The following is a 21,160-nucleotide window of genomic DNA, read 5'->3' on the forward strand; positions in this document are numbered from 1 at the left end:
TGCTGGGCCCCGAGCGCCCCCACCTCTCGCGCAGGAAGTATTGGGGTGACCGAGACCGTACCCGGCCTGGTCCCTTCAAACTAAGCTTAATGAGAAAGCCTGAGCGTCGGCGGACGTCCAGGAGTGGAGGGGGTTCACCCACAGTTTCCAGGGAGGTCATCTAGGCTTGCGCGGGGGATGGCAAACACCCCACCTGGCTTCGCAGGGAGATGTTGTCATGGCAACGCAGACTAAGGCGCTGGGTTATTGGGTTGGACTCTGCCAGTTGGGAAAAGGAGGCAGTTACCGCACCGACCCGGCCCCGCTGCACCCCGCGGGTAGAGCTGTCCCCCGATCCGTGGCTCGGCGGTGTTCCCTGCTGGTTAGGGCACCTCCCTATCCTCCCCCACTCTGGGTCATGCGCCCCCCATCGCTCACCGCATGGCCCTCCTCCAGCGGAGGCCCCGAGTCGACCCTCATGATGCTTTCCTGCGGGGCTCCCTAGGCGCAACCGTCCGATCCCGAGGCCAGCTCCCCGTGACGCCTGGGCCTCCGGGGACCTGCGGGAGGCGGCGGCAGCGGCGGCTTTGCGGAGCCTGGAGAGGCTACCACCCCATGGCCTGGTTCCAGCCTGCCAGGACGCTGCCAGGAGGGCGATCCCAACAGCTGGGTAGAGAGGATCTCTTTCACTGGCGGGCCCAGATTCCTAGATACCCTGCTGGCCTAGGAGTGCAGCTTTTTTGATTTTTCACGACCAAGTTTCTCCTTCTAACTCTGCCTCTGCCTCCCGAGTGCTGGGATCACAGGCGTGCGCACACTGGGCCTCTCTGCTAGGAGTGTAATTTTTATGTGCAGTTCTGATAGTTTCTTCACCGGACATTGTAAAAAATGGGTTCTCAAAAAAAGTTTTCGCAACCACAACCTGTGCACAAATCCCTGCTCACATAAGTATCATGGGAAACGACTTCATTTTCACCACGTTTGTTTTGTGTGTGTGTGTGTGTTCACTGTAAGAAAGAACAAGCTTTTTGAATCATTTTATAGTTAAAAATAGGTAGAATGGAGAGGAGTGTGGATATAGAGAGATGAACAGACGTGGGTGCAGGGAGGACCACTGGAAGTCTCTCCCAACGTCCCTGTTTTGGAGTTTGCTCATAGACAGGCCTCCAGGACCAGTGCATTGCCCTTCGCTGATTTGGAAGTAACAGTGTCATAGGTTTCCTTATAAGATGTGTGCGTTAACCATTCTCACTGAGTTGGTCAACTAGATGCTTTTGTAAAAATAAAATGTCTTACAAAGTAAAGTACATTTTCGTCATTAACTGTTGTCTGGTTTATTTGAAAGGGACTTTTACAAGCTAAATCTTACAAACACCATCTGAAATCTGTACTTCTCACAGGAATATTCTCACATTCAGAGACTTAACATAATTCACGTTCCTACCATTAGCTCATACGGGGAAACAGAAAAATTGCTAAAGAGCCAAATTAGTAGCTCCATATAATTATACAGTGGTACTTATAGCCGTAGAATGAACTGCTGCACTTCACGGTTGCTGTTCTAATGGATTGAATATTGCTGTTTTCGATGGCAGCTGCTGTTCTGCATCTTTTGGACACAACACTAAGCCTCCAGTTTTAAATGGGAGACTTTAGACGCGTCGCCAGGGGACACCCAGGCTTCCGGCACCCACTGCAGTTCCTCCTGCGCCTTCTGTATGGCAGACAGCAGCCGGACACATGCACCCTGCAAGTTGTCATTCACAATCACGTGATCAAAAAACTGCCCATACTGACTCTCCATCTTTTGGGCTAACTCCTCCATCTCTTGTAGGTCTTCATCCTTCAGGAGAGATGGAAAAAGTATGAATGGCACAGGTGATAAGACACCAAGGTGTTCTACTGACAGTTGTGAGAGGCTGTTTATAAAAACTCTGTGTTCTCCCTCTCCCCTCCTTTTTCCTTATTTTGGATTTTTGAGTCAGAGTCTTGCTGTGTAACCCAGGCTGACTTTACACTTGTGGTCTTCCCGACTCATCCAAGTGCTGAGGTTTCAGGTGTGTGCCACCACACCCAACAAGGACACACACTTAAAAGCCTCAAAGACTTAGAAAATACACTCGTGCCCATGGTAATTGAAAAGTATGAAAAGAAAAATACGTAGAGATAAGGGATAATATAAGGGTGCTTTAGGCTTGATTTGCCAGGACATCCTAAAACGAACAATCTGGATATCAGCATGGCCGCCGTGCTAGAAGGACATGCAGATTTGTTTAGCAGTCATATTTTTATTTAGTTTTCAAGGCAAAAATTCTATTTCACAACAATATAAATGTAGTCAATACGACTGAACTGTACACTTAATATAGTAATTCATTTCTAAAAGTTTGCATCTATTTACTCGTGTGTGTGTGTATGTGTGTGTGTGTGTGTGTGTGCAAAATCAAAGGACAACTGGTAAGAGCACACCATATGGGTCTTAGGGCATCAAATGTCATCAGGCTTGGTGATAAGTACCTTTTACCAGTGAGTCATTTCACTGGCCCAAGACAGTGGATCTTGTTTGTTCACACACACACACGCACACACACACACATGCACACACACACACGCACACACACACGCGCACACACACACACACACACACACACACGGCTGCAATGTCTGGGGGATGACGATTATCTGAGTACATAAATAAAATTCACTGAGCTTTGCACTAAAGATTTATACACCTTAGTAAGTCATGTGCTGTGGCTTATAATGTCTAAAGTAGGTTTAATGTAAATATGTATTTAAGGGTTGGAGAGATGGCCCAAAGGTTAAGAGCGCTGGCTGTTCTTCCAAAGGTCCTGAGTTCAATTCCCAGCAATCACATGGTGGCTCACAACCATCTATAATGAGATCTGGTGCCTTCTTCTGGTGTGCAGGTAGACTAATGAATGAATACATATTAAAATATAAATATGTATCTAAATACACATATCCACACATAAAAGGAAAAACACCTACAATAAGTTCACCTGGCTTTCTTCTTTTGTATCATCATTAATAAACATTTTCTGTGAAATATTTTATAAATGAGATATACCCAGTACAGCATTTTAAAAATAAGTATTTAAGTAAAAGTAATTTTAAATATACAAACAACAATTTGCTTGGCTTTGCAAATTGTGACTTATGGGTTTGTTTCTTGTTGTTTTTGCTAAGCTAAGAAAAAATAAAATCACAGTGTTTACTAACCCTTATTTTAATATCTGTAAATGACATCTAATAAAAAAGGTAAATTGTTGGGGTTTTGTTGGTGGTGGGTTTCGGAGTCTTTTTGTTTTGTTTTGTTTTTCAACATGGTTTCTATGTGTAGCCCTGGCTATCCTGAAACAAATTCACAGAGATCCACCTGCCTCAGCCTCCTGAGCGCTGGAATTAAAGGTGCGCACCACCAGTGCCAGGCTGAAAAAGGATAAATTGTAAAGACATTACCTATTAAAACCTTCAGCCAGCAGGTGGCGCACATCTGTAATCCCAGCACTCGGGAAGCAGAGGCAGTTGGCTCTCTGTGAGCTCAAGGCCAGCCTGGTCTACAAAGGGAGTCCAGGACAGCCAAGGATACACAGAGAAGACCTGTCTTGGAAAAAAAAAAAGAATCCACAAAGCTTTCAAAGGAATCTGTGGAAATCACAGTGATTTTTATTTTTTTAAACCATTTAATTGGAGAGCTCCTGAGGGAGAGGGTCAAATGAAGATGAAAAGAATGAAAGGTCCCCAGCCCAGGCCCACCTGACCACTCTCCACCTAGCCATGACTGCAAGTAGTCCCATGATTCTGACTTGACTTACCTTGAACTTCATGTCCACAAAGTAGTCAGTAATAAGCTTAGCGTTCTTCCGAGACTGCTTCATGTAGCTCATGTTAGGTGGCTTAATAAATATGACATAGGGTTTCAGGTCATAGGTTCGAGTCAGTTGAATATCCTGCGCGGGAAAATTAAGTGCACGATTTAAAAAACAAAAGTGGGCAAGCAAGATGGCTCAGCTAGTGGAAACACTTGCCAATCAAGCCTGAGGAGCCCAGCCCGGTCCCTGCAGGCCACAGTAGAGGAGAGCTGTCTCCCTTGGCTTCTACACAAGCACTTTCACATATACAGTATACAGTTTTTAAAAATTAAAAACAGAAGTCCTAGCTTCTTATAGTCAATGGGATCACAATCTCGTGTGCCCCTGTGGTCTCAATTATAACATCTAAACATTTCATTAATAAATACGGTCCTAGAATTCAAAATTAAGTTGGAGTACTGGCCCTGTTTCTGGATATGACTAGCTACTGAAATGTTGGAATTAGTCTTATATATGGCAAAATGCTGTTTACTAAGAGTCAACTCCTATACATGACCTCATACGACAAAAACAAAGAAAAACCCAGGAAAGCTGTTTTGTCTTTGTTTCCCTTTCCTGTAGCTAGCACCTCACAGCACAACTTCCGTCTTCGTGATCACGGACTCAGACGCGGGAAAGAACAGGTCGCTTTTCCCTTCATTTTCTTTGGCACACCAAGTACATTCTTACATGAATATATATAACGCACGGAACAGAAAAACTGGGTCTACACAAATACTATTAGCCATACCTTAGCCAGCTCACCCCTGCTCTTTTCCACACGTGGTTCTGGAACACAGCACAGTTGTGCCTACATAGAGCATGTCCTCCACAAGAAGCTAGCGTGACAAGTTTGCACTCAGTGCCAAAGCAGGAAAGACTGGAACTGTTCTGTGGCTAGCCACTCCAGCTCTGGTTCTGAGTGTGAAAAGTAAAACCTCCTCTCCAACTAAAGCAAAATGTTGCCAATTTACATTTCAGGGAGATATGAGATAGGAGAGGTGGTCTTACTCCTAAAAATCTAGCTGAATAAAACGTCTCAGTGACAGCCTGGGGCATGAGCAGGGCATAGATTACATTACATGCACTGGTAACCTCAGGGTGTTGGGAAATAGCCTACCACAGACCCACCTGAGGCTCCAGATCCAGGACACAGACCATGCCTTGATCTAGGACTGCGTGCACAGCATCCACACTGGTGCCATACAGGTGGCCTTTGTATTCGCCGTACTCTAGCATCCTGTGAGAGTGAGACACAAGCCAAACATTAGCAGTGCCTTTAGGAATTGGGCGTGGTGGGTTTTGTTTTTATTTTTGTTTTTTGTCAACTTGACATAAGCTAGAGTCACCTAGGGAAAGGGACTCTCAGCCGAGGCATAACCTCCACCGGATTAGCGGCAGGCAATTCTGGGAGGGTGTTTTCAAAGTTAATGATCAGTGTAGGAGGGATTAGCCCACTGTGGGCGGTGTTGCCTCTGAGCAGGTGGTCCTGAATTGTGTAAGAAGGTAGCGGAACACACCAGGAGGAGCAAACCAGTACGCACTCTGTACACACACACACACACACACACACACACACACACACACACACGCACGCACCATGGCTTCTCCTTTAGCTTCTGCCTCCAAGTTCAGGTCTTGAGTTCCTGCCCCAACTTCCCTCAGTGATTTGCCTGTGACATGGAAGTGTAAGCCAAATAAACTCTTTCCTTCCCAAGCTGCTTTTGGTCATGGTGTTTTTCATAGCAGCAAACTAGGACACAAATGTGAACTCCAAAATAAAATGAACTACTGTCAAATAGCAGAACTAAGAATGGGCTCCTGAGCCTCACCTGTGCCCATACACGAGGCTTTCAAATGTCTCTCTCGACACGTAGTGGTACTCACGTCCCTCCACTTCATAGCTCTTTGGGGAACGGGTGGTGTCTACCAAAGGAGAGAAGGAAACATTTCAGAATCTTCTACATGTTTTCATTTGATGATGAATATATCCTTGGGTATAGATTCCCTACTAAACCAAATAAATGAGCACGTAGATAGACAAATAAGACACTGGGGTTCCAAAGAGGAACCCCGAATCGGTGACAAGAAATTGAGAGTTCCTGTGTCAAATTCCACTAATTACAAACTGTGGGAAGGAGTAAGCTTTGTCACAAGTGGGAGCAGTCTTGGTGGGCTTTACCCTTGGGCACCCCATGAATAGCTTGTGACAGACTGAGTGGAGCCATCCTGGGTTTGGAATTCTGGAAGCAGACCTGGGAACCCCACCTGGTCTATTGTCTTTCTAATGGACCCTCACCGGGAGAAGGAGCCGGTCCTCCCCACGTGACTGAGGGAGTTGGGGAAGAGAAAAAAACAAAGTCGGCTGCAGGGAGAGCGTGCAGGAGCAGCGGACAAGCTGGATCAGCACGCCGGCCAGAGAGACACCTAAGGATCCGTCCCGTGGAACGGCTACCGGAAGGTTCACTCTTTCGTCCCTTTAACCTTTTTCCTTCTTTTATAAGCTAGTTGGGTTGCATAATAAAGTTTAATTGCTAAGAAACAGAGTCAACATCTGGCGCCCAACGTGGGGCCCGATGGGTTCCACAGTCCCTAAGGGTACGGAGGAAGAGTCAGTATTCGAAGGTATAGAAATGCTGTTTCAGGGTATCAGCAAAGTTGCAACTGCTGTTGCAAAACTTTTTCCTGCATTATACTTAGAGGGAATTCTCTGTTTTTTCATTGTCCTTTTATTACAATATTTCATGTTTAGAAGGATTAAAAGAAAGGCTAATGACATAGAAAAGCCGGAAGGGGAAGTAAGTTCTATCCTTTTGGAAAAGATTGCAGATTTGACTGGACAGATGGAAAGGCTGAGGAAAGAAAATGAAGGGATGGGGAAGCAGAAAGAATTTTTGGTAATTGGTAGTGATGAAGGACAGGAAATAGAGAGACCGGAAAGCCAGAAAAAAACAGAAGAGTCAATAAACTCTATCCTTTTGGAAAGAATTACTGACTTGACTGAACAAATGGGCAAAATGCAGAAAAAACTGGAAGGGCTGGAAAAGCAGAAGGCACCGGTGGTTAAAAAGGATGGAGAAGGTCAGAAACCAGAGGCAAAGGAAGCTAGACCGACCAAAAGGTCTTTGGAAGTAAATGTCCCAGTGGAGGATACCTCCACAGTCGCCCAGACACCTTCAGCTTTTCCAGTCACTGTAAGACATGTACCTGAGCAAAATGGTGCTGAGGGTTATGAAATGGCCTGGCGTCCTGTAGACATGATGGATTTAAAACATTTTAAGGAATCCGTCGTCAAATATGGTATGCACTCTACATTTGTTAAACAAATGTTAAATAGCTGGGCCACACAAAATAGACTTGTTCCCCAAGATTGGAAAAATTTAGTTTCAGCGGTATTGGAAGCAGCACAACAGTTACAGTGGTTATCATGGTGGCGAACAGAGGCTATAAAAATAGAACAGGAAAATACGACACAGGGAATAAATATTAATAGAGATCAATTGCTTGGTGAAGGACAATATACTAATATTAGAGAACAAATTCAAGCTGAAGATAGGGTGATTGAACAATGTCGTAAGGCAGCCTTGAGAGCTTGGGAGCTGGTAGAGGAACCTGGGAAAACAACTATTCCCTTTACTAAAGTGTTCCAAGGACCCTTGGAGCCCTTTACAGAATTCTTGCAGAGGTTAGGATCTGCAATGGATAAGGTGATGCCAGATTCTGACAACAAACAGGCATTAAAACTTATCATGGCTTATGAGAATGCAAATGCTGACTGTAAGAGGGTGCTTAGACCATTAAAGGAAAGAGGCGCTCCACTAGATGACTGGGTAAAGGAGACAGTTAATATCAACTCTCAGGAGTATCAAAATAATATTGTGGGACAAGCTTTAGCCAGAGAGCCCAGATATCCTAATACTCGGTGCTTCAATTGTGGTAAAATTGGTCATGTGCAAAGAAACTGTAGAGATAGAAGGCGCAATAACCCAGGAGAAAACGTAACTCGTAGGAGAGAACAAGGAGGTTCTGGTTATGATGGTAATGAGGTGCCAAGATTCCCAGGGTACTGTAGTCGCTGTGGGAAAGGGAAACATTGGTCTCGGGATTGTCAGTCTAAGAGAGATGTGCAAGGCAATATCTTGCCGACGGGAAACGGCAGGAGGGGGCCATCGGCTCGGGCCCCCATAAACAATGCCAGCCGAATTCCTTTGGCCAGTCAGGAAGTGACAAACCCACAGGAAAACGGGAACTGAGTGTTAGTGATCTAATGCATGCTACTGAAGGCAGTGCAGCCTTGGATCTGGCTTCAAATATGTCTCTTACCCTATCTCCCCAGGTTGAATGTTACAAATTAAATACTGGTGTTTTCGGACCTTTGCCTTCAGGCACAGTAGGAATGGTTCTGGGAAGAAGTGGGCTGACTTCTCATGGTTTTATTGTGCATCCCGGTATTATAGACGGAGATTCTAAAGAGGAAATAAAAATCATGGCATGTGTGAAAAAGGAGATGAAAATTAATGCCGGGGATAGAATTGCTCAACTCCTACTGTTTCCTTACATTAAGGGCAAAGCCGCTCCAGTGGAAAGGACTGGTGCATTCGGAAGCACAGGGACCCGGGTGTTCTGGCAAACAATAATTAATGATCAGAGACCTAAGTTAATTGTACAATTGAATGGTGTTAAAATAGAAGGCTTGGTGGACAGCGGAGCCGATGTCTCCATCATTTGCCAGAAGTCTTGGAACCAAAATTGGCCACTTAAGAAGGTTTGTACAGAAATTGTAGGAATTGGTAAGCTATCTCAAATAAAACAAAGTGTACAGTGGCTTGAGTGTGTGGGACCAGATGGGCAGATAGGGAGGCTGAAACCCTATGTGGCTGACATTCCATAAATCTATGGGGAAGAGACCTTTTACAGCAATGGGGTACTCAGATTACTATTCCTGCAAATACCGTGATAAACAAGGTTGAAACTATGGGTGAACTGGCACACGCTTCTGGGGAAGAGATTCAGGTAAGTGATCAGGGGCGACTACAAGCTATGCCCATTGTCCAACCTCAGAACTCTTCAGGTTTAGAGTGTCAAAATTTTTAAGAGGGGCCACTGCTGAGATACCAACCGCCTTGCCCCTAAAATGGATTTCAAACAGACCTGTATGGCAGGAGCAGTGGCCCTTATCGAAAGAAAAGTTACAGGCGCTTCACGGTTTAGTGAAAGAGCAGCTGGAGGCTCAACACATCGAAGAATCATCCAGTCCCTGGAATTCCCCTGTGTTTGTGGTAAGAAAGAAATCAGGTGGATGGAGAATGATAACAGATTTGAGGGCCATAAACAAGGTGATTCAACCCATGGGCTCACTTCAACCTGGAATTCCTTTGCCTTCCTTGCTACCTAGGTCTTGGCATATAATTACAATTGATTTAAAAGATTGTTTTTTTCACCATACCTTTACATGAGAAGGACAGGGAAAGGTTTGCTTTCTCAGTACCTACTCTGAACAGTAATTCTCCAATGAAGAGATATCATTGGAAGGTACTTCCACAGGGAATGTTGAATAGCCCAACTTTATGCCAGTATTTTGTGCAACAACCTTTAGAAATAATTCGTAAGCAATTTCCTCAATCTATCATATACCATTACATGGATGATATTCTGCTAGCTGATTCTGATCCTAGTGTTGTAGAAAAATGTTTCAGGAAGCACAAAGAATTCTACCATGCTGGGGATTACAGATTGCTGTGGAAAAAATACAAAGAGGAGATTCTATTACCTATTTAGGCTATAAAATAAGTGAACAAAAATTCGACCACAAAAGGTACAGATCCGTAGAGATCAATTGCAAACTCTTAATGACTTTCAAAGATTATTGGGAGATATTAACTGGTTAAGGCCTACAATTGGGTTAGCTACCTATGAGTTAAGTAACTTGTTCCAAACTTTACAAGGGGATTCGGATTTAAACAGTCCTAGATGTCTGACCGCTGAGGCAGAAAAGGAGTTAATTCTGGTGGAGCAAAAACTTCAAAAGGCATATGTGGATAGAATCGATCCTGAACTTGGTTGCATTCTGGTTATTTTGCCTTCGAAACATTCTCCAACTGGGCTTCTTATGCAAAGGGAAGACAGGATCATAGAATGGATATTTCTGGCAAATAAACAGAGCAAAAAATTGAAAACATACATAGAGAAAATTTCTGAATTGATTACAAAGGGAAGAATAAGATTGCGCCAACTGTCAGGGATGGACCCGACGGAAATTGTAGTGCCTCTTACTGATTCTGAGATTATGTCTTTATGGGTAATTAATGAAGATTGGCAAAAAGCTTGTAGTAACTATTTGGGAGACATTAACAATAGATACCCAAAAAGCAAACGTATACAGTTTATAAAAAGAACTAATTGGATCCTTCCAAGTATTGTAAAGAGGTCACCAATCTCAGGGGCACCCACCTTTTTCACTGACGCAAATAAATCAGGTATGGTTGGTTATAAGTCTGAGAAAATGACCAAGGTGATTAAAAGCCCATTTACCTCAGTTCAAAAATCAGAATTATATGCAATCCTTATGGTATTGTTAGATTTTCCTGAATCTCTTAATATAATTACTGACTCTCAATATGCTGAAAGAGTTGTTTTGCATATAGAAACTGCTGAATTTACTCCTGATAACACAGAATTGACTACCTTATTTATAGAACTGCAACAGGTCATCAGAAGCAGAAATTATCCCTTGTATATTACTCATATTCGATCCCATACAGGTTTACCAGGCCCATTGGCACAAGGAAATGAAGAGATCGACAAATTATTAATAGGTAATGTATTCGAAGCCTCAAATTTCATGAAAAACATCATGTCAATGGTAAGGGGTTTGAAGAAAAGATTCTCTATCACTTGGCAACAAGCCAGAGAAATAATTAATAAGTGTCCTTCATGTTCCTTATATAGTCAACTACCATTACCTGTGGGAATTAACCCTAGAGGTAACAAAAGGAACGAAATTTGGCAGATGGATGTGTTTCATTTTGCAGAATTTGGGAAAATGAGGTATGTGCATCATACCATTGATACATATTCAGGTTTTCAGTGGGCAACTGCCTTAAGTTCTGAAAGGGCTGACTGTGTGATTACTCATTTGCTGGAAATAATGGCATTTATGGGAATACCTGCACAAATTAAGACTGACAATGCTCCTGCATATGTGTCCCTTAAGATGAAAAACTTCTTTATGTATTATAATATAAAACATGTTACTGGTATACCTCACAACCCCACAGGACAAGCAGTTGTGGAAAGAGCTAATCATACCTTAAAAGAAATGCTTATTAAACAAAAGGGAAAGGGTAAAGGACACCCCGGGACCGATTAAATAATGCTTTGTTGACTCTAAATTTTCTTAATGTGAATGATGAAGGGACGTCAGCTGCGGAGAGACATTGGGTGATAGAAAGAACTGAGGAATTGGGTCAACCAATATTCTACAAGGACTTGTCAAGTATGAAATGGAAACCTGCGGTAGTTTGAGATGGGTCGTGGGTATGCATATGTTTCCACAGGAAATGAAAAAATATGGCTACCAACTAAACTTATAAAGATTAGATCTGACCATATAGCAAGTGAGTCTTAAGAGCTACCTGGTCCTTAACAACTTGACATTGTTTCTTACAGCTTGGAGAACTAATGCCCTCTTCTGTCCTGTTGGTGTATATGCAGGTAGAGCCCTGTATTTGCAAAAAGCAGGACAAGGCTGTAGACAAAGCAGGCAGCATGGGTGATTTAACCTCAATAGCATGCCTCTGGCATCTTGAGCAAGGTGCCTCAACTGATGTTTCCTTGAAAAATTATACATGTACTAACATCCATATTAATGATTTCAAAAGTCTGTTTACTTTCAGAGCAAAAAACAGGACAATTATGAAGATCGAACTTCTGCCACTGGCACTACTGCTTCTTCCCGAATTTGCATGCATATTAACAATAAATCGGCTAGCCAAAAGGATCGATCCCAAAAGGACTGGACAAAAACAGCTAGCTTTTCCAGCACTTGGCCAATATATTATTTTTCTAGGGTACCCGAAAAAGATTTTTCTCCGAAACAGCATAAAGTAATTTTGAGAACACGACGCCCCCATTCCCAGTAGGTGGAGTGGGTGTTTTTGGTGGGTTACCAATGCTCATCTTTGCCTAACGGGGTTAGTTACAATTAATAAACGTTCATTTGGGGGTTTCTTTCTTCTATCTTTCTTTCTCTCTTACTTTCTATCCCTTTTAATATTAAGGGAAAGGGGGGAAGGAAGGGAGGACACATGTTTGTAGACTAAAAGTAGATTATTGAATCTACTAACTTCAAAAATCTTACATTGGTATTGTAGATTGAAGAAAATTTAAGACTTTTGATTGATGGAAATTTAAGACTTCAACTTTTGCTTCATTGATAAAAATTTAAATTGTATATTGTCTTTCATTTTTGCCTTATGTATTGTATGTTATATGTTGACAAAATATTATATATTGTATGTTAGAAACTTAAGTTCATTTTATTCAATGTTTATTTAATGTATTATTCATGTACCACTAATGTCTTAGGAAAAACTGTTCAGGAAGATTGGGGATAAAAGTTGATATTTAGTTACGAAAAAATCCTACTAAATACTAACTTACTTTGTCATAGAACAGGTTTGTTTAATTTCTTGTATATGTCTCCAAAGGAATAGTAGCTAACTGTAGGAATAGATAGAGTTGGTTTTCAAACTCTTCAGAGATCCACAGAATATGGCATTTAAAGATGAGGGCTTTCCTGACAGAGAGAGACATCTACTCCTGGCCGCTTCTCCATTTGCATCACTGAAGATGGGGGCTTCAAGAGACGCAGGTGACAGAATGGTCACTGGACAGAGAAAATGCTCTTATCTCTACTGCTGATGACAGGCTGACTGGCTGCAATGATCAACAGTGATGCTGGAAAGTTGACTGTCCAGCTTTGAAGAGACTAGATGGACCGGACCGTCGGATTTCCTGCTTCAAAAAGCAGTTTGTTGGATGTTTTGGGGCCGATAAGGCTGAAGACTGATTGCCCCAATGAAGGAGAGACTTCGGTGAATATCCAGGCAGTCTGCTCTCTCTGTCCTATGCAACTTGAAAGTTGCCTGCCAGCACATCCTTTATTAGATAGATTTTCCTTCTTGGATCTCTGATGGGATTGAAGACTAGATAGCCACAGTGTTTACTAGAAGCTTTAGTTTAAGAATTAAAAACACCTTTATAGATGGATAATTGAAATTTCTCATGAAAAAAAAAAAAAAAAAGGGACTCTCTTTGGTAGAATAGTGGAATATTTTTTCTCAGGTTAACTAGTATAAAAGGACTTGGTTATGTACTTGATACCTGATGATTATGTATATATGTATATGTGTGTTTATAGTTCTTGATTTTTTTTAAAGAGAAGGGGGATGTGTGGGAAGGAGTAAGCTTTGTCACAAGTGGGAGCAGTCTTGGTGGGCTTTACCCTTGGGCACCCCATGAATAGCTTGTGACAGACTGAGTGGAGCCATCCTGGGTTTGGAATTCTGGAAGCAGACCTGGGAACCCCACCTGGTCTATTGTCTTTCTAATGGACCCTCACCGGGAGAAGGAGCCGGTCCTCCCCACGTGACTGAGGGAGTTGGGGAAGAGAAAAAAACAAAGTCGGCTGCAGTGAGAGCGTGCAGGAGCAGCGGACAAGCTGGATCAGCACGCCGGCCAGAGAGACACCTAAGGATCCGTCCCGTGGAACGGCTACCGGAAGGTTCACTCTTTCGTCCCTTTAACCTTTTTCCTTCTTTTATAAGCTAGTTGGGTTGCATAATAAAGTTTAATTGCTAAGAAACAGAGTCAACAACAAACCTTTATAGATTGCTCATAGTGTGAGAAAGACTATATTGTAACTATCAGACAGAAGAACGTCTGTTGTTATTTAAGTAATACTGATTAAACGCGAAGCCCAAAACGCATATATGCTTCCTCATAACAATACCAACAGTATCTTTTGCTTAGATGTCGCGCTTCTGACTGTATCGCTTTGTATCCTACACTGCTTGCCAGGCGCGTTATTGCTTTGCTGATAAGTAACTGCACTTTTGGAGAGTCAGCAACTTGCTCACATTGTAAGACTAACAATTCCTCCTACATGGCTTTGGATTGCATGAGATGTCTCAGATTTGAAGGAGAGAGAAAGCCCATGTCACTCTGCAGTCTTGGCAAAGCCTTAACACCAAAATAAGAGGTTTAGAGATAAGGAAAATGGAAAATTGGGCAAATCTGTGTTCAACTTGATTTCTTTGATATGGCCCCTTTAATTTAGACCCGTGGTTCTCAACTTTCCTAACGCTGTGACCCTTTAGTACAGCTCCTCACATTGGCTCGACCCCCCAACCATAGCATTGTTTTTGTTGCTACTTCATAACTGTGATTTTTCTACTGTTTTGAGCTGCAATGCAAGTATCTGTGTTTTCTGATAGTCTTAGGTAACCCCTGTGAAAGTGTCATTCAACAAACTCCCATAAAGGGATCTTGACCACAGGTTGAGAATCATTAGTTTAGATTTAGACTCTTCAATTTTATCTTTCAATGGCATCTGGGACAAAATAAAATCCCCCCAAATACCTAAAAATGACTTATTTATTGTCTATTTATTCAATTAACACATGCTACGTGCCTACTATATTCCAGGTAGTAGCTTGGGCTCTAGAACTCAGGAGTAACACACCATTCTAAGTCTCTATCCTACATGCTAAATGCTTGCTCTCCCTTAGTCTCTGTTTCTAAAATCTTCCATATCAATCAGGAAAAAAAATATGTTCTTGCACTTGGCAAAATTCAAAGATGAACTACAGCAATGAAAATGACATGCAAGGAGCTTCAAACAGGCCCTCAGTGATCAACCTCCAACAAGATCAGGAAGCAGGTATCACCTTGGGGTCATCTTTTTTATTTTTCTTTATTTAAAGTCCTCTTCATGTCCTTAGGGGTCTATCTGTATTTATGCAATTTCTCCTGCAGTTTCCTACTGAGAACAAGAAAAAGCAGCAAAACATAAAGCCCCCAGGAAGGAGTGATTATGTTAGTGTGCATGCCTGGGGTGACTCCTTCATTGTCCTGGTTGGATTGCTGTTTCCTAAAGTAGAATGCTGTGTGAACTGCATTTTTAAAACTGTTTGAATGACTTAAAAAAAAAAAAAAAGACCAAACCAACTCAGAATACAAGCAGGTTTTTCTGCTTTTGATGATGGCTACCTATGCCCACTAATGCTACATTTTTTTTTTTTTTTTTTTTTAACTTTTAACTAGACTGCTGAGTGTGGTGATAACACTCATAGTTTTCCTCTTGAAACAGATGTTCATCCCTGTGTATGTACGCCGTACGTCAGAAGCACGGGCTATCAGAAGGGATCACATGCAACAAGGGCCACCTTCCTTCCCTCAGGCAAGCCCCTTCTACCTTCCTCCCTACTGACCATCCAAAAATTCCCATGATCCTCTTTCCGTTTCTTCATTTCTACCATTCCTCCATCAGTGTTTCCCTCTCTAAGACGAGAGGGCAGGAGAGGAGAGCGCAGGGCAGGAAGTGTTCTCCTTGCCTGATCCCAAAGCCGCCAATTGCTTCCTTAGATTTGACAGAAATTTAAACACAGACTGTGCATCATTATAAATCCTCCATTTTGCCCAAAATTAGGGCTCTTGAGCCAAATCTTCTCTATTTTACAATAAAGTAAGCATTCTGGTATGGTTTTTTAAATTAAGGAAAATTAAGTCCTAGTAGAAATACACAATACTGTGGCTGGAGAGATGGTTGGCAGTTAAGAGCACTGGCTGCTCTTCCAGAGGATCTGGGTTCAATTCCCAGCCCCCCACATGGCAGCTCACAGCTGTCTGTAACTCCAGTTCCAGGGCATCTGACACCCTCACACAGATGTATATGCAAGCAAAATATTAATGCACATAAAAATAAAAATAAATAAATCATTAAAAAATAAACATTAACATATTAGAATTGCAGCTTTCCAATGTCTTAAAGCTTAAAAACACATACAACTCTCCATGGGTAATTGAGGAACATATTGAAGACCATTTCTCAGATGTTAGGGTACTGGCAAACTGGGAACTTAGTAGAAATAAAGCAACCATGAGTAAAAGGAAATAAGAATGTATGACTTGGGCTGGAGAGATGGCTCAGAGATTAAGGGCACTGACTGCTCTTCCTACAGGTCCTGAGTTCAATTCACAGCAAACACCTGGTAGCTCCTCACCATCTATAATGAGAACTGCTGCCCTCTTCTGGAGTATAGGCACACATGCAGGCAAAACATTGTATACATAATAAATAAATCTTTAAAAAAAAAAAAAGAATGTTATGACTTTAAAAAGCCATAGGCATGTCATACTGATACTTAGAAATTTATTTAAAGTTATGTATAGAAATATTAAAAGTTTTATATAAAAAGAAATAACATAAAAGCTAGGCATAATGCCAGGAAGATAATAAATACTAAATGAATGTTGGCCATTATTATAAAAAAAAACCACTTCATATCCTGAAAAGTCATGGATATGGCTAATAAGAAAAGGAAGAAAAAAATGCAGTAGCACACGTTTGTAATCCCAGCAGTCAGGGAGGCAGAGGCAGGTGGGTCTCTGTGAGTTCTGAGGCCAGCCTGGTCTACAAAGAGAGTCCAGGACAGCCAGGGCTACACATAGAAACCTTGTCTCAAAAAAAAAAAAAAAAAAAAAAAAAAAAAGGAACGAAGATAGCTAGGAAGATGGCACAGTGGGTGTAGATACTTGCCACCAAGCCTGGTCTTCTGGGTTTGATTCTCAGAAGCCAAAGTAGTAGGCAGAGAGAACTGATTCCCACACATTGTCCACTGCCTTCCACTTAAAAAGGAAGGGATATAGAATCATCTTTTAAAAACCTAGCCGAGCTCACTACATGCCAGTTAATCCACATGGGTATTAAAACAAATATAGGTACAACTATTTAAAGACTTGTCCTTACACTTTACAACAAAAGCTATGACATAGTTAAGTGACACGGGTACATTCAGAGACAATGTTTTTGAAAGAAAAAGTAACATACGTGGCACAGCACTTTGAAAACAGCTGGGGTTAAATCCAATGAGTTGTCTCCTGAGTTCATTGACCCCGACGCCAGAAGGTCCTGAATACAGAAAGATGCAGCAGAAGGAATTAGGTAGGAATGCACAGGATTACATGCCGCAACCGCCCCGTACCTCACGCAGGAACTTGAGAGCAAATAATGCTCTTTTAGGGAAATTCGGAAGCGACCCTTCTTATGGGTTGGAACAAACCCAGAAAACTCTTGAGAATTTTGCAGCTGACGAGGTGTGAAGCTGCAGGGATCTGTCACCCCCTCCCCACCCCCCTGAAAATCCCGCTATGGCTGATGCCCTGAGACTTCCCTGGGCTTGCATCGGATAATCTGAGACATGGTCCTTCTTTAAACAAACTCTCAGTTGGAATGCAACAGAGCATTTCCAACAGACGATTGAATAAGCACCCTCAGGTCCTCTGGAGGCAGGACTTCCTGCATGGGCAGAGAACCCGCAGTTATGCAGAGCCCACACTCAGAAGGGCTCTGTACTCGGAATGGTGCCCTGTTGTTCGGCCTGAAAGTCAAGAGTTTTATCATTTCACTGCACCGTCTGCCACAAGTGATGTAGCTGGGCTGCTTGACAGGCCGTTTCATTCTGCGTGGACCTGACCTGCTCACCACTCAACAAGCCACAATGGCAGCAGGTTATAATTTTCTATTGCTTCAGGGAGCCGCCTTCACAGACCTTGCTCACAAAACCAAATCGCTCAATCTCTTTAGTGCCAACAATATTAAATTCAAGGGCGGGAAAGATGACTCAATGATTATGAGCACTGGCTGCTCTTCCAGAGGTCCTGAGTTCAATTCCTAGCACCCACATGGTGGCTCACAGCCATCTATAATGGGATCTGCTGCCCTCTTCTCTCATGCAGGAGTATATGCAAATAGAGAACTCACATAAAGAAATAACTTTAAAAAAAATACAAAATCCAGAAGATTTAGATACTTTAGAAAGTAAATGGCTAATCGTTTCTTAGAAAAATGAAATTTAAGGATGTACGGTAGACCGCGCATGCTTCTAGAGCACATTCTAAACAGATAAAAGTAGAAATCAGGTGTAGCCTCATCATATGAGAGCTTGCTAATACACGGGTCCTTTCACATCATGGCAACCCAGGGTCAACTGCAGGTCAAAGGAGCCGAGGAAGCAGAGAAGGCGAAGAAGGCTTGCCTTTGAAAGCTGCCTTATAAACACAAACAAACAGGCTTTTTTAAAAAAAATCTGTGCGGAGATCGATAAGGAGTCCTACTTTTGCTGTTACTGCCAACACAGAACATTAAATCTTGAAGGATAACTTCCCAGAGCCGAGCAGAGAGCATGGCAGGCCGTACCCACGAGCACTACGAGGCGGTGCTTGTCTGCCGGCTGCCGCTGGTACCTCACCACCTCTTCGTAAGGGGCACCCGCTGCGCCGTAGCAGCTGCAGGTGCAACGCATGTTGGCGTGCAGCTGGCTGAAGTGAGACTTCCGGCGGCAGAGGCGCATGCTGCGGCGGAAACCAGCTGAAGAGTGAGGAAACGCACAAAACTTTAGGGCCGGGACAGGACAGGTAACCGGTTCAAGAAGCAGATAGTGAGCCGGGGGGGGGGGGGGGGGGGGGGGGGGGGGGGGGGGGGGCCTACACGCCTTTAATCCCAGCGCCTGGGAGGCCAAGGGTGCTGGGGAGACAGTAATCAAATAACCCAGGTACATCCTCTCATGAAATGTACAATTCATGCAGGAGGAAACACAAAAGCTCAACAAGAACAATAAATGTAAACACCCAGGAAAAGGGTGAGAGGCAGAGAGAGCGACGGTATTTCATTAGGATGGTCAGTTTGGTAAAAGGACCTGAAAAGCCGGCTATGAGCTGTTCCCTGAGTGCATAAGGTGCCGTCTGCAGAATAGAACAAATGCAAGATACAGCGAATGGGTGTTTAAGAAAGGGCCAAGAACTCTGAAGAGGAGCAAGGAAGGTGGTGAAACCCGGCGCTGAGGAAGGAGCCAAAGCCGGATCACATAGCACCTTAATGCTGTGCCAGGTGGTGACCAATGTGTGAAGGGGCCTTGTGTACTAAGGCTGTGGCCTGGTCAGCTTCTGAGGAATTCCCTGCGTTGCTGCAGGGAGGGTGCAAACTGAAAGGACAACACAGCCTGGGTGAGAGCAGTTAGGAGCCTCCTGCAGCAGCTCTCAGGCCGTGGTAGGAACACTGGGTAGTCCTCCCGGTCCCATTTTTCAGAAGGGTACAGACAGCTTAAGGTGGTGACATAAGATAGTGGCATCTTCTGCAAAGTTAAACGTTTCTGGCTGAATTCTTAGTCTACTTATCCTGACACAGAATCAAAAGCAGCTGTTTCCAAGTCCTCTCTGAAGGCAGAGCCAGAAGCTGTGTATATATATATATATATCTCCATAAACACACAAACACATTTATTCTGTATCTATCTACACTGAAAAGCACGGGCCTCTACCAGCACCTACAATATAAACGCCACTCTATGGGATTCACTGTAAACATCCACTCTCTTCACCTACAGCAGCTCCCTTCCCAGTCCCGGCTCTTATTGTCCTTAATTTAGTCACTTATACCAAGCAGCAGACGCGGGGCTGGGGAGCCCCTTGGTGGAGGTTGTTGGGTATCGGGGCCTGTACATAGCATCTGCATTTCTCGGTCTCCCCTGGCCCTGACCACTGGGCCACCACTGCCCACAGACTCCCCTGTGGCCCTGCCTGGTATCCTTATTTCCCGTCGCCATGCACTCCCTTAGTCTGCTCAGCCTTACTGAATGGCTTTGCGGTCAGTAATTCTGAAAGCAAGGCACAAAGGCAGCCCCTTCCGTTTGAACTCTCCTCCAATGATCCCGAAGTACACCCAGGCCTGGGGCCAACATTCTAACTTTTGGACTGCAGCTCTGTGCCTCTCCCCTGCCTTGTGAGAAAGGGGCAGGGGGGTCCTGGGTGATTTTAATCAGGGAAGTCTGTTCCTTTAGAGAACTCTGCTCGGGTGACAGCTTATAGAAATGTGGACATGAGAGATCAAGACAGATAGGCTATAGAGTGGTCTTAGATCTATGTTTGACATAATTAAAAGATATCCAAGTGAGCCAGGCGTGGTGGCATATGCCTTTAATTCCAGCACTCAGGGAGACAGTGGCAGGTGGATCACTGTGAATATGAGGCCAGCCTGGTCTACAAAGTGAGACCAGGACAGCAAAGGCTACACAGGAAAAACAAAAAACAAAACAAAACAAAACAAAAAATAAACCTGTCTCAAAAAAACAAAAGAAGAAATAGGAGAAGAAGGAGAAGAAGAAGGAGGAGGAGGAGGAGAAGCAGAAGAAGAAGAAGAAGAAGAAGAAGAAGAAGAAGAAGAAGAAGCAGAAGAAGAAAGAAAGAAGAAGCAGAAGAAGAAGAAGGAGAAGCAGAAGGAGAAGGAGAAGAAGAAGAAGGAGAAGAAGAAGAAGAAGAAATCCATCTGAAATTAGATGGATAAGATTATCAATGAGGAGAAACAGACAGAGGGAAGCGAGAACAAGACACAAGTTGGAGCGATCATCAGCAACGGCGGCGTGGGCAAGACATTGATAGTAGGAACAGCAACAAACGCACAACCCTCACCAATCGCCACCTACCGATAAACACCTTCTGCCCGTTGCCAATGAAGTCCTCTTTAGCTGGAACACAGAGAACGGGAGAATATGGGAGGACAAAGACAAGAATACAATAAGCAAATGCTTAGCATCATGTTCTGGTTTCAAGTGATGCTCTCCGTAAGCGAGGACAAGCCAGCCGACTTTACCCTGGCTGCTTGCCAGGCCTGTTCTCTGCACTTTCCATCCCACTGCTCTTATGCAATCCCTTTGGCATTGCATTTTAGGATTGGTCTCGAATGACTGAACATAGACAACTATTTTAGGCTTGATTAAAGTTGTAAGGAAGAAGCTGGACACGGCACACACCTATAATCCCAACACTCAGGAGGCTGAAACAGGGGGACCACAATTTTGTGTCCAGCCTGAGCTATATATTGAGAATTTATCTTTTAAAAAAAATAGACTCAGTAAAGACATAAATACTGGTGCTATAAAAATAAGAAACAAGGATGATTTTGACCTTCACTTGAAGATAATGGTTTGCGGACCCTGTGATGGGCAGTTTTAATTCCATCTAGAGTAACCTGG

The 21,160-nt window shown here is 43.3% G+C and overlaps 1 protein-coding gene across 1 annotated transcript in view; it reads right to left on the reverse strand.

Moving 5' to 3' along the window:
• Window positions 1-1,603: 1,603 nt before the first annotated feature.
• Window positions 1,604-21,160, reverse strand: part of Mpp4 (MAGUK p55 scaffold protein 4) — a 44,795-nt gene continuing 25,238 nt past the window's right edge. Inside the window, exons 13-19 of the mRNA XM_051154532.1 lie at window positions 20,612-20,653; window positions 18,331-18,501; window positions 16,963-17,043; window positions 5,684-5,777; window positions 4,983-5,091; window positions 3,816-3,950; window positions 1,604-1,822 (exon numbers count right to left, since the gene is read on the reverse strand). Of these exons, the coding sequence (XP_051010489.1) occupies window positions 1,604-1,822; window positions 3,816-3,950; window positions 4,983-5,091; window positions 5,684-5,777; window positions 16,963-17,043; window positions 18,331-18,501; window positions 20,612-20,653 (851 nt within the window). The remainder of the gene's footprint in view (window positions 1,823-3,815; window positions 3,951-4,982; window positions 5,092-5,683; window positions 5,778-16,962; window positions 17,044-18,330; window positions 18,502-20,611; window positions 20,654-21,160) is intronic.

The sequence above is a fragment of the Acomys russatus genome, chromosome 12 (genome assembly GCF_903995435.1).
Source record: "Acomys russatus chromosome 12, mAcoRus1.1, whole genome shotgun sequence".
NCBI lineage: Eukaryota > Metazoa > Chordata > Mammalia > Rodentia > Muridae > Acomys > Acomys russatus.